This window comes from Aythya ferina (assembly GCF_964211825.1).
Source record: "Aythya ferina genome assembly, chromosome: 2".
Classification (NCBI taxonomy): domain Eukaryota; kingdom Metazoa; phylum Chordata; class Aves; order Anseriformes; family Anatidae; genus Aythya; species Aythya ferina.
In genome coordinates this window covers 99,622,843-99,635,607 of record NC_140297.1, presented here as the reverse complement: position 1 = coordinate 99,635,607, position 12,765 = coordinate 99,622,843, and the positions used below count along the sequence as shown (strand labels likewise).

At 46.4% G+C, this 12,765-nt stretch overlaps 2 protein-coding genes across 3 annotated transcripts in view; one reads left to right on the top strand and one right to left on the bottom strand.

Moving 5' to 3' along the window:
• Positions 1-4,312: 4,312 nt before the first annotated feature.
• Positions 4,313-10,972, bottom strand: PTGR3 (prostaglandin reductase 3). 2 transcript variants are annotated; one of them, XM_084508296.1, is made up of 3 exons: positions 10,401-10,537; positions 8,973-9,191; positions 4,313-6,106 (listed from the first exon to the last, which is right to left on the bottom strand). In XM_084508296.1, the coding sequence occupies exons 2-3, from the start codon at positions 8,987-8,989 to the stop codon at positions 5,182-5,184; spliced, it is 942 nt and encodes a 313-aa protein (XP_084364422.1). In that variant the 5' UTR covers positions 8,990-9,191; positions 10,401-10,537; the 3' UTR covers positions 4,313-5,181. The 2 variants fall into 2 exon arrangements, with proteins under 2 accessions (XP_084364422.1, XP_084364421.1); XM_084508295.1 differs by lacking the exon at positions 8,973-9,191 and having other exon boundaries at positions 10,401-10,972.
• A 1,181-nt stretch (positions 10,973-12,153) lies between these two features.
• The window catches only part of TSHZ1 (teashirt zinc finger homeobox 1), a 55,694-nt gene continuing 55,082 nt past the window's right edge, over positions 12,154-12,765 (top strand). The window contains exon 1 of the mRNA XM_084509700.1: positions 12,154-12,765. This exon is cut by the window's right edge and continues 1,019 nt beyond it. The gene's annotated coding sequence lies outside the window, so the exon portion shown is untranslated.

The following is a 12,765-nucleotide window of genomic DNA, read 5'->3' as shown; positions in this document are numbered from 1 at the left end:
ATATGTACATATATACATAAATATGCATAGATATGTGCATATATACATACATAGATACATATACATTCATACATATATACAAAAGTCTGTATCTCAACACAGTAACTCTTCAAGTCTTCTCCCCCATCTCCAAGAACAAACCTAACTGTAATTAATTGGTATAGTTCCTCTATCTGAACACTATTAGTGCATTAGAGTTAACTAATATATAAGCTTCCCCCTCGCTGCCCTGCCAATGACCTTAAGCTTCACATGGTAGGAAGGCCACTTGCTGTAGAATAGAAAAGTAATTTATCCACCATGATTGTTCAGCCCTGGCCCCTCTGTAAAACAGCGACTGACAATTGTGCTGTATTATGGATGGTGCGTTTGTGGGGTGTACAATAGTGTGCAGAGCATCAAGCTCACTTCCCTGAACACTGCAGGCAGGGTTTGAAAAGTGATCCTGCAAAGATGAGGCCACTTGCGGAGCTACGGCCCTCCATTTTCAAATCCTTTTTCCCCCCAAATATCTCTCTTCCTCCTTTTTTCTTTTTCCACCCCCCAAAGACAGAACAATATTGTTTTCTCAGCTTAAGTAAGAGCAGTATTCCATTCATAAAAATGTGTTATTAAAAAAAAAAAAAAGTTACTTTTCTTTTACCTGGGGTTTCCCTGCTTCTTTCCACATTTCAGGATTTAGCATATTCCCTCAAAACATAATAAATTTCGATTCTGTAGCTTAAGGGATCCATCAGTTAAAATGTTAGTCTTTCATCTTTATTACCCTCCCATTAAAATGAAAGAAACCGGGACACACTTCAGTTTAGAAGAAGCAATTTAGTTGGTAATGTCCTTACTACTCAAGTCTTTACAAAGAGAGAAAGTGCATTATTGCTTATATTTCACACATCTATCTGCATAAGAAGCAACTAAAGCTTTCAGACACATACGATGTTAAATTTAATAATATTCTTTGATTAGATTATTTTATTACAACATTTTTCCATTACCAGTCATTTCCCGTACACATTTACATTCATAAAACCTGCAGGTTTTTCTTTGTTTGTGTGTGTGTGTGTATGTATTTATAAAGCAAGGAAAAGATTCTCTCGTGCTACAGCTGTTAGGTTGGAAAAGAACAGATTAATAACTAGCCACCACGTAGGACTAGGTTTTCTTGTACGCTGCACCAGTAACCCTTTGCTATAATGAGGACACAAAGAGGCTCACATCAGGCTGCTCCTCTTCTTCATAACTCAAAAGCGTCACAGTGGCAATAGCCTCTAGTGCTATTTGTCTTTAGTGCAGTTGTGACACTTCGGCATGATCCATAATTTGGCAGCTATTTACCGTGACATTTCCCTTCAGTGCAGCCATAACATTCAGTGAAGCCATTATTTGGTTCCATTTACCATATAAATTGTATTGTTGTGCATGCATGCTAGCAGCTACATTAGGTACCTGAAAATGAGTAAATCTTGTAAAATAGATACTAACAGCTATTCAGCAGTGGAATTTCTTCACTCCTCAGACAGAAGTCGGAATATATACAATATCTGCAAACACTCCTGCAAACTTTTCCTGGAGACGCTGTAATTATTTGTATTTACATGACAAGGGAGAAATTAATGTCCATTTATTAAATATATACACTTGGTATATATCTGTATAGAGGCACACACACAAAGCGAACTAGTGCTTGGTAGAATTCTAACTTCGCTCAGAAAGGTATTAGGAGATTCCAGCATAGCAATTAAGTAGGAAGCATATCTGTAAAATGTGCTGAGGGTTGCAGGCCAGGAGAGAGTGAGTACGTGTGTGTCCATGTGCGCGTGCGTATGCACACATGTGACAGACTCAGGAAAAAAGCCAGCTCTTCATCTATTTCTTTGTTGTTTTTCCATGGAAGCATATGTGTGTAGGAAAGGGAAATTCTGTTATTAGCCTCAGCAAACAATGCCAGATTCCTCTGTAGCAAATTCATTTAGAAAGGTAAAATTAGGATGTAGTGCTAGCAACCACATCTCAATGAGCTGCTATTATTAATAGTATTATTATTTAAATCCCTGCTCTCTACATATAGTATACTTAGTACTTCCCAGGCAAATGTATTATTATTTTTAATCATTTAAGTCCCCACTGTGCACACAGCTTTTAATACACCTTTTTTTGCAAGCATATTAAGTGTATTGTTATTAATCCCTTGCTGTGACTCTACAGTATTTCTTTTCCTTGTACGTTCAATGTCCTATCATTTAAACCTCTCAGTGTGTGCATGCCATATACATTTTCCTATCCATCTAATATTTAAACATTATTTAAATCCATCATAGCTTACTTACTCAAAGTCAGCCCTGCTTCCATAACTGAAAGTCTGCAGAATGTACTTTTAAATAAAGGAGAAAAGTTGGCTTCTTCCTCTCCCCCACCCCCTTAAAATTATTGTGAATTTTGGCAGAAAAGCCTTATCTGCGTGTTTCAGAAACAATGTTTCACCCTCTCCCCGCTGATAACGCTCTCTTTCAGCAATCTAGAAGTTTTATCTTTAAAAACAAAAATTCCCTCTTCATTCTGGATTCACTCAAGGAAGAGCAATCATGCATAGCCCGAGCTACCTTTTAGCTCAATACAGGCGTTGGATGAAAAGGACAGGCCCAATGGCCGTGGCCCAACCCAAACACCAGAAAGGCTACAGGGTCAGTACACTGGACGTACACGTTCTGCATATACCGAATTTAAATTTTTAGTAACACTGTAATCAGTATTAAAGTGCTGAAAAATATGCCTGAAGCCAAAAAGCAACCAAATGTCGTATTTGAATACATGTACATATGTGACCCCTCCAAAAGGTTCCTCTGTTCCCTCATTTTGCTTAGTGAAGGTGCCTGGGGCAGTTGCATTACTCCACATTATATACAAAGTAACTTATTAAAAGAAAGTAGAATGCTGCATGTCGGAGCTCAGTCCTGTTACAGGAAGAGGTTTTATGACAAAAGCACTTGGAAGTCACAGCCGTGCAGACAGCTAAACCTACTGGACTGGCAGGGATCAACACCTCTGTGAATTGGGCCACTTGGATGCACTTGGCATTTGACTGGAGGAACTTTGAGAAACTGTTACCCACACAACTCTTCTGCACGCACCACAGATTAAACTAAATGTCCTCTTTTATTTTTGTTTTGCTCTACTGTGTCCCCAAAAGGTTCTGTTTGTTTTTAAAGATGCATTTATTGACCCAAAGCAGCCCATTTTCTTTGAGCAAGGAAAGACACCAAATGCCTAGGAATAAAAGAGTCAGAACTTTGTACGCTCTGACCTCTTACACTACTTGAGTGTTTGTCTTTCTAGCATTCACCTGGAAGGCCAAAATACCTTTCTAATTATCTAAAATATATAAAACGCTACAATATTTGTAATATTATAGGGAAAAGAGTAAGTCTGTTTCTAACAGTAGATCTGTGTGAAAACAAAAATCATAGTGGCTTGAGTAAAACAGAAGCAGGAACAATGACTCAAGCCATTCCCTACAAACCTCCAAAGTGGGACTAGTCAGAGATGGCCCAAAAATGGGGCAGTGCTTTGCTGAGCTTAATTCTATCGGATGCTAATGGCATAAGCGCTCAGATGTTACAATAAGAATTAACTAAATCAAATTTAAAAAAATAAATAATTCTCTACTGTCTGTAGTAGAGTAAAATACAAGCTTTTTGCACATTGCTTTAAAAAATTTGTCATGTAGTCAGTCCTGAATAATGCCCAAAAATTAAGTTTATCCTGGCTTTATTCCCTCAGTCCCTAGACATTATCAGTCTATCATTAAGTTTATTATTAAGTGTATGATCTTATGAAATTTCCATCTCTCCAACTGCATACAAACGTATATAATTTCAAAAGAAGAGGCAAAAACAGCATTTAAGATCTTGAACATTTGCTATGGAAAAAAGATGTAGAGAAAGCATAGTTTAAAGTATTTTATTGTTCTGGAAAATATTACACTTCTAGCTGGAATTCCCATGGTATGTACCGTTAATGATTTCTATTAAGTGAGGAAGAATTTTCAAAACTTTACAAAACCTTTTAACTGCACCCGCTGGATAATCTACTCCTGAGCAATATGACGTGTACTAGGTATGGTGACTGCAGAATTAAAATGGTCTTGCTGCCCGTAAAAGGGCTTCTGCAGAAGCGATATTCAGTAACAGTAGAAGTAGCAGCCTGATTATGGCAAGTCACATCAAGAATCATCGGTTAAAGAACTCTGCAGTACAGAGACCATCTGCAAAGGAGCTAGTCAGCAAGAACCGTATCAACATAAATAAAGGCACAAGCATTTTAAAAGCTTTTTCTTTTTTATTTTATTAAATCTTCAAAAAATATAACAGGGCCTGAACACATATGAACATGGCTCAAAACCCCACTCCAACAGTCTTGTAACACTGATTAAAGGGAGATGGTGGGATGGTAAGCACTAACAGTAGCAGATTAAAGTGCAAGAAAATAAAGTCACAGCTTGTAGTGAAATATTTAAAATAAAATGTCACAGTTGTTTACAGTTATGAATGACATGACTAAAAAAACAAGTTTTTTTTCTTATTATTACTGCCATGTTAGATTTGGAAGGTAAATTTTCCCTGTGTAACTGGTCAAGAAATATTACTATAATCCACAATGTAAAATTATGATTATTGTGTTTGTTACAAAAAAAAAATAAATCAAGAATATATTTTTTTATAAACTCAAAGAGAATATTTAATAAAGTAGCCACATGATATGACTCTTTTTACTTAGTCTTGTTCTAACTATTTTATTTTTAAATCAGGGAATCAAATCTGCTGAAAAAAAAAAAAAATCTGAGCTGAACTATATATAAAATCTTATCAAACTAGTCTGACAGACTAAATCTGTCTCTGCATCAAGACTTACTCTGTCATGAACAATGTTCCTGTCTCATGCTAGCCTAAGCGACAGAATCAAACACAGGCCCGTTAAGTCTGTGCTTCGGCCACAGATTAAGGCACTTTCAGGAAAAGAAGGAAAAAAACCCACAAAACTCTTTATTAACACCTTAATGCTGTTTTTTAATTTAATATCCATTACTAAGTTAAAAAAAAAAAAAGAAAAAAAAAAGAAATTGTTCTAGTAATTCTAAGGCATAAAGTGCCCATTTTCTCTCTTCTGATTTATATCATTGTTCTGTTTTTACAGCTTACTGTTGACAGAGTGAGGTAATTCAACTACAATTTTTCCAATGTTTTTTCCCATGTACATGTAATCTACAGCACGAAATACAGACTCCAAGCCAATGAACTTGCCCTCTGGAGACATGTCTCCAAGGTCCACCTCACAGACCAGTTCTCCTTTTTCATACATCTCGAGCAAGTGCTTCAGAGCCATTTTGTATTCGGAAAAGTAATGGTTCAAGAAGAAACCCCGGATGCTGGCAGACTTCTTCAGCAGTTTTGCTGGCAAAACCTCTGCTTTAATAGGCGAGAGGCCAGTAGGGTTCTGGTAGCCAGTGATAAACCCAATAACTATCAGGCGCCCTTTGGTAGCCAAGGAGTTAACAGCCAAGTCAAACATCTTCCCACCAACAGACTCGTACACTACATCCACACCTTCTGGGTAGTCCTTCCTAAGGACAGACTCAATGTTTTCAGTTTTATAGTTGATTGCACGGTCACAGCCAATGGATTTCAGAAAGCCACCCTTTTCATCGCTGGAGCAGGTTCCAATTACATGGCACTTTGCCTTCTTTGCGAGCTGCACAGCGAACTGGCCCGTTCCTCCAGCCGCTGCTGTCACCAGGACCTTCTGGCCTTCAGACAGCTCTCCCAGTTCCTTCAGGCTGATGTATGCAGTAGCACCACTTACCATTAAAGTCAGAAACTCAGGTTTCACAGAGGGCAGAGGCACTGCTTGCTTGGCAGGCACGACTGTGTATTCAGCAAAGGAACCTGCTTTAACGTAGGCCACGGCCTGGCCCACCGTGTAATCGGCACTAGCACTGAGTCCTAACGCTACCACATCACCAACACCTTCAAAGCCTATGTCAAATGGGGGTTTAAGCGATGTGTCATATCGACCGGCTGAGTAGTTTATGTCAGATGCATTAATGCCGACAAATCTAGAAGAAAACAGAAAGGTATTAAAACAATTCATTCCTTAGCAAGTCTTTGTTGTATGAGAAACCTTCGATTTAAATTTATGGGATGCATACGATAACTTTTTTTCCGATTCTGGGTATATTTGAATAAGGAGCACACTGCAAAGAGACTACCTCGGGTCAGGCTTTTGTACTTTACGTTACTCTAGAATTAAAGATAGATCTGCTAAAAGAAAAAAAAAAAAAAAAAAAAAGGAAAGGACATTTTCCTCAGCTCCATTTGACCGAACTAAGCAAAATAAAAATAACTCCACACAAGATTAAAGGATGAAAATTAATTGGCCACTTTATACAAGATGTGAAAACACTGAAGAATAAAACGTGCAGAGCGGTAAATATGTTGATTCTGGCAACAAATTTACATTTTTGAATATAATAATACTGTTAATGACTAACGATCATATTAACTATCGATGTCGTTTGCAAGGTCATGTTACTGTAGGCAAGTACTTTTTAATTGATGGAGTCACTACAGCAAATTTGCCTTTTGATGTAGCTAATGTCAGTGCTAAAATATTTTTCCTTCCAGAAATGACTCGCCACGCATCAAAACAACCTTGCACAGAAGGGCTAAAATTGTGAGGCTATCAAGTCCTGCTGACCTCTAACAGGTGAAAATGGATGCCAATATTTAAAAAAAATAATAATAAAAAAAAAGGGAAGACAGACGTTCTCACAACATCATTAAGCACTAGGAGATAACACATAGAAGGAAAGACACGATCTAGCGTAACCACCAAGAGTATTTTAGTAACGCTGGGTTTCCAGAACAGTAAGACTATCGCTATGCAGGCGAAGGGAGAGGGACCGGGGAGGATTCTGCTAGCTGCAAAACGTCGAAGGGAACCACACGCAACACAAAAGACCGCGACTGCTGGCACACGTGGCCGTGACAACCTGAAAGATGCGCTCGGTAGCGTGCGAGAGCCGCGCAGGCATGCCACCGCCGCACTTTGCCATAGGCTCCGAGCCCGGCGCTCCTGCGGCTTCCCGAGGCTCGCCCCCCGGCTGCGGGGAGCTGCGGGGAGCTGCGGGGGAGCGCCCGGCCCCCGCCCGGCCCCCGCCGGCTCCCCTGGCTCCGGCGCCGGGCTCCGAGCGCGGGGCTCCCAGCGCAGCTCCGCGCCGCTGCCGGCGGGGCGCCGCGTCCCGGCCGGGTTTTATTTATTATTATTATTTTTTTTTTTTTTTGGGGGGGGTGTCCCTTTCTTTCTAGAGGTCGCCGAGCGTCCCCGCGGCCGGCCGGGTTCAAACTTCTCTCCGCTTTTTTTTTTTTTTTTTTTTTTTTGCCTCCTGCCAGAAGGGACGTGGCCGCGGTTTGGGGTTATTTTGCTTTTTTTTTTTTTTTTTTTTTTTGAAGTGGGACCGGGGATGGTTTACAAGTTGCGGAGGAGTTTGCTAACTTCTGGGAACAAAAGAGCACACGAGTAACAATGACTGGGGCGCCGGTGGGCTTGGAGACCGCTTCCAAACCTTTCCACCCCCCGGTCCCGTTTTCCTTTCTCGCGTAACGCGGATTATTTCATTCCGGGGTTTCTAACGGGCTTGCTCCTTCACCATCCCGAGACGTAAACCTGACAAGGCGAGAGGGTGCCTCTCCCCAAGGCTCTTCCCCACGCCGAGCTCCCCCGCCCCGTCTGCCCCGGGGACCCGCCGCGCACCGCCGCCCGACCTGCAGCCAACACAAAGTCACCCACGCCGGCACCGGGCGAGAAACGCCGCATTTATAACCCAAACGCCCGGCGGAAACGGCCCGCCGCTTTTCCCACCGTGTCCCGTTAACCCCCGGGTTCAGCAACTCCCCCCCCGGCTCACCCCCCGCTGCCTTCTCTATAAACTTTTTTTTCGCGTCTTCCATCCCAGCAGCGAAACGTCCCAGGTATGCTGGGAACGAAACGCGTCCCCTCCGTCACAAAATCCCGAAAAGAGCGCGGAGCTGGAGGAAGGACACATTCTTCACGCTCTCTGGGTCCTTGTCCTGCAGTGGTGGGAGCCTTGTCCCCCGCCACCCCCCCAAAAAACTTAACAGCCGGACACACGAAGCTGAAAGGGCTTCGTTGGGGAATTTGTCCGCTCCTTTCCCGCTCCTTCTCCTCCTCTCCTGCACAGAACCGAAATAAATGCATTGCTTTAAACCGATTTCTAGTTTTGAAGTATTTCTGTCTGAATAAAGGACAGATTTTTTTTTCCTTAAAAATTTGAAAAAAAAAAAAAGCTGCTGGCTCAGTTTTCCAAAGGAGGAAAAAAAAAAAAAAAAGAGGGAAGAAAGTTCCACTTAACTGAAGAGCATCTTATTTGAAAACATCTCTCCATACGGGGACTCGGCACATTTTAGTTCCCCATTCCCCTAAAATCCAAACCCAGATTTTATTGTGGTGAATCAGGATTGTTTTGCATAAAAAGCTCAAAGCAATTAATAGTATTCATGGGCGTGACTGGGACTAAAATGAGCAGATCTGCAAACGCACTCTTGGAACTCCAAGTCCTTTACTGCTTTGTTTTTAATTCTGTGTTTCTACCTATCAGAAAACATGCAGTTGGATTAGTTGGATTTAGGGCTTGCTTCTTTTTTTTTTTTTTTTTTTTTTTTTTTATGACACAGGGACCCATCCTTTTGGGATGGGAAAAAGCTTCCCCCGAGTGACAAGAGGGGGAAACTCTCCAAACTCGCTTCCTGCTGCAGCTCGTTCATAGAGCGTGCTTTTCAGTAACGCGATCCTGTGTCTTCTGTGACACCCCCCCCGAAAATAATAGTAAATATAGAGGAAATGGCACGGATCCCCAAATAATACCAGACATGCAAAGTCTAACCCTAGAGCTTCTCACTCACCTCTCCCTCCCCTCCATCCCCACTCGTGCGTGTGTCTGTACAGGAACATGTGTCTAACAAGCTGAGACCCAGTAGTTGCCTGCCCGAATGTCTGGAGCAGCTCCTGCTTTCAGTCTGCTACGAGCTCTGCGCCTCAGCCCTTTCGCCGTGAGGTGTGCACGGGGAGCCCACCCAGCAAAGGGAGGGAGGAGAGGGAGAGAGGAAGAGTTACGCTGGAAGCTGTGGAGGAGAGGAATAAATTAAAAAAAATTCACGGGGAGGGGGCGAGAAGGAATCCAAGTGCATGGGGGGAGGTGATGAGGGAAGCGAGGATGTCGCCCAGCCCCGTGCTACCCAGCTCAGGTCCTGCTGGCCTCTTCACCCCCCCGACAGGCATCGAGCCCCAGCCTGGTGGCTGCTGCAGGCCCTTATTGCTCCGTGGCCGTGAGCAGGCGCAGCACCGCCGTGGTTTGGACGTGGAGGTGTGGAGGAGGGAATTTTGGTCTGAGAGATCCTAAGGGAAGGCGTCAGCATCGGATTAAAGTGGCACACGAGGCTCCTCGTCAGCTCCTGTGGCAGTCCCTGTCCTACTTTCCCCTTCCCCCTTGTTCACCTCTTTCTTTATGCGTTCCCCACGGACTCACACTAGGGATCACACACACACCATGCACTCAGTCGAAGCCTTCCCAAAACTCCCAGGACCATCCTGAAGGATTTCTTTAGGCTTCCTAATGCCTCAAGGCAAGCTATGTGCCACTGCTGCTTGCCTGCTCGACGAGCACCCGAGAGAGTGCTGCTCTCACCCTCACCCGCGGTGCCCGGCGTTTCCCCTTCCCCTCTCTTGCTGGGCACCCCCTGAACTTTTTTTTTAGGGCTTGCTTCCAGCTGCAGGGCGCGCAAACTCCGCGGCAGGAGCCAGTGCGAGCGGCCAGCTTCACGGGGCCGGCTGCGGGGAGGAGGGCAGGGTCGGTCCTCGGAGCCCGGGTGTCTCGGCGCAGGATTTACGGCGCTTTAGGTTAAAGCCAAAAGTCGGGGGGGGGGGGGGAGGGAGCGTCCCGGCAGCCCGGGTAAGGGGCAGGGAGGCGGTGCGGGGCGGGGAGCACCGGCGGGGGGCTGGGAGGGACTTGGCGAGCACCGGCGGCCCGAGGTGAGCCGGGAGGAGGAGGAGGAGGAGGAGGAGGAGGAAGAAGAGGGAGGAGGAAGCATCACCCCACGTGGACGGGGCCACCGGCCGGCAGCAGCAGCCGCCGCGCACAGCAGCAAGGGGCACCGGCACCCCCAATAAAGTTAAATTTAAGCAGTCGCCAGATGGCAGCTGGTGCGAGTCGGGAGCCGGCCCGCAAAGCAGGCCACGAGGTGGGAAGGGGGTGGTGTTTGTTTTTGTTATCTTTTTTTTTTGGGGGGGGGGATGTCCATGTCCGTGTGTGTGTGTGCGTGGCTGCGGCTCACCTGTTCCTGACGAGGAGGTCGCCGTCCCCGGGGAGGGGCACGGGCACGCCGTGCCGCAGGGCGACCGCTTCCCTGAAGTTGGGGCTCCGCCGGGTCACCACCAGCTTCTTCATGGCGCTGGGGATGCCCGAGCCCTGGAAATCCAGAAAGTGGCGGCTGTACGACAGGTCCACGATGGGCCGCGCCCGCCAGCCCAGCGCCACGCCGCTGCGGGCGCTCCAGCTCATGGCCCGGCACCGCCGCTCCCGGCTCCTGGATCCCCCGGCTCCTGGATCCCGGATCCCGGATCCCGGCTGAGGATCCCGGCTGTCACCGTGCGCGCTGCTCCGGCCGTCGGGGGGCTTTAAAGAGCGGCTGCATAGGAGGGGAGGGAAGGGAGGGGGGGGGGGGAGAGACAGCGAGGCGGGGAGCGCCGCGGATCCGCCACCCCCGCCCCGCGCCCTGCGAGCAGCGCTTACCGCGGACCCAAAAAAAAAATTAAAAAATAAATAAAAATAAAAAAAAAATAACAATAATAAAAGAGGAGCGGCAGCGCCCGGCGCCTCTCCTCGCCGCCGCCGAGCCGCTGCCCGCCGGCCCCAGGCTCCGCCCCTTCCGTGCGAAACGTTCACTTCCTCGCAGCCAGGTGCTACGAATCGACCCCGAGCCGCCGCCGGCCCCGGCCCCGGCCCCGGCCCCGGCCCCGGCCCCGCGGCCGCCGGTTCGGGGGCGTGCGGCCGCCACCGCGGGTTGACCTGTCGGCCGGCGCGGGTTGACCTGTCGGCCGACGCCGCGCGGGGAAGCCTCTCGTTTTTTCCCCCCCCCTAATAATTAATAAAGTGGTTTTCTCGCCTCACGGCGCGGCAAAGGGGAGCTGTGCGGGGAGGGAGCTGGGTTAGGGGAGTGAAGTGGCTCCGCGGCGGTGGTTGTCCCAACTTTGTGTGAGGGAGGGCAGGGCGGGGGGTGTCTCCGTGCCAGCAAGCAGCGCCTTCCTCGGCTCTGCCTCGCTAAACATGTACAGAAAAAGAGGAGAAAAAAAATAATAAATCCCCTTTTTGCCCGAAAGAGAACAAAACTGCAGTTCGGAGTGTGTTCCTGCCGGAATCAGCTGGGTGGTGGCTTTTTCTCTGCTTTCCCGGCTTACAGAAGCCCGGGAAGAGCCCTCCTGTCCCCGCGTTATGTAAATCCCCCAGGCGCACGGGATCTGTGAGCAGCGCGCTTCGCCCGGCGGGCTGCTGGCATCGCGGAGCCGGGCTCAGCCGGCGGCTCCCCCAACACCGCCTCTCGCTCAGCTCAGCGCCGGGCAGCAGCCGCCTGCCACGGCGAGGTACCGTCCCCCGCCTTATTTTCATTTATTTATTTATTTATTTATTTGGGGTAAGTTCGCTGGCAGCAGACCTCAAGTTGAAGCAGCACATGCGTCTTGCGCGGCACTTCAGCAAGTGGATTTGTAACAACAGCCCCCTCGGCGTGCGTGCGGCTCACATGAGAAATCTTTTATGCCCTGCTGTATTAAGACTTTTTTTTTTTTTTTTTGTCATATTGTTTAGCTCTCGGAAGGAGAAAGAGAAAAAAAAAAAAAAAAGAAAACAAAGCAATTAAAAAGATTGACAGGTATGGGTTTGTGTGAGACCTATTTGTAATTGTCAGGGTGACGTGGGCAAGAGGAGGAGGAGTAAGGAGCTGAAGCAGGAAAAGCAGCTCGATGTGTCTGTCTATCAGTTGAGGCTGTCTGAGAGCTCTGGGACCCGAATGTGTGTTATATTTCAGTGAAAAGAGCAGAGAGGGAGAGTGGATCTCTTTCTCTCCCAGGAGTTTGGGGGGGGGACAGTTCACGTTAATCTCTCCCACTCAGTGACTAGCTTTTCTTCCTCCCCCCCCCCCGCCCGCCCTCTTTGCACACACTCTCCGGGGTTTTTCTTGGTTTTGGCAATTTTTTTTGGTGTTTTTTTTTTTTTTTTTTTTTTTTTGTTTTCGTGTTTTGTATTTTTTTTTCCTGTTGCAGATCAAGATCAGCCAAAAAAAAAAAATCCATGATAAAAAAAACCGTGTTCGCATTATATTTAGTAGCAGAAGAAGCTTCGATTTGTGGAGGAAAAAAAAAGGGAGAGCAAGACAGAAAAGTAGTCCTCTCCGGTGGTGACACTGTTTGATCTGTGACTGTTTGGAAGGTGGAGGAGTGACTGACATTTCCCATCCGGTGTATATGTATGTATGGGGGCTTTACTCCTTTTTATTATTTGCTTTCTTGCTCTTAGACTAAGTGCTGGGAGGAGAAGGAGAGACTGGATCGACCTCGTTTTTTGCACAATGAACAAACTATTAGCAACGCAATAAAAAAACAAACAAACAAACAAAACCCCCACCACCAGCAGCCCACAAATCC

What these genes read in the sequence shown, in the direction of transcription:
- PTGR3 (XM_084508295.1), bottom strand. Translation starts at nt 10,627, where the DNA reads ATGAGCTGGAGCGCCCGCAGCGGCGTGGCGCTGGGCTGGCGGGCGCGG. An exon ending in GACCTCCTCGTCAGGAACAG is followed by an intron (nt 6,107 to 10,400) that starts GTGAGCCGCAGC and finishes GTTTTCTTCTAG; the next exon opens with ATTTGTCGGCATTAATGCAT.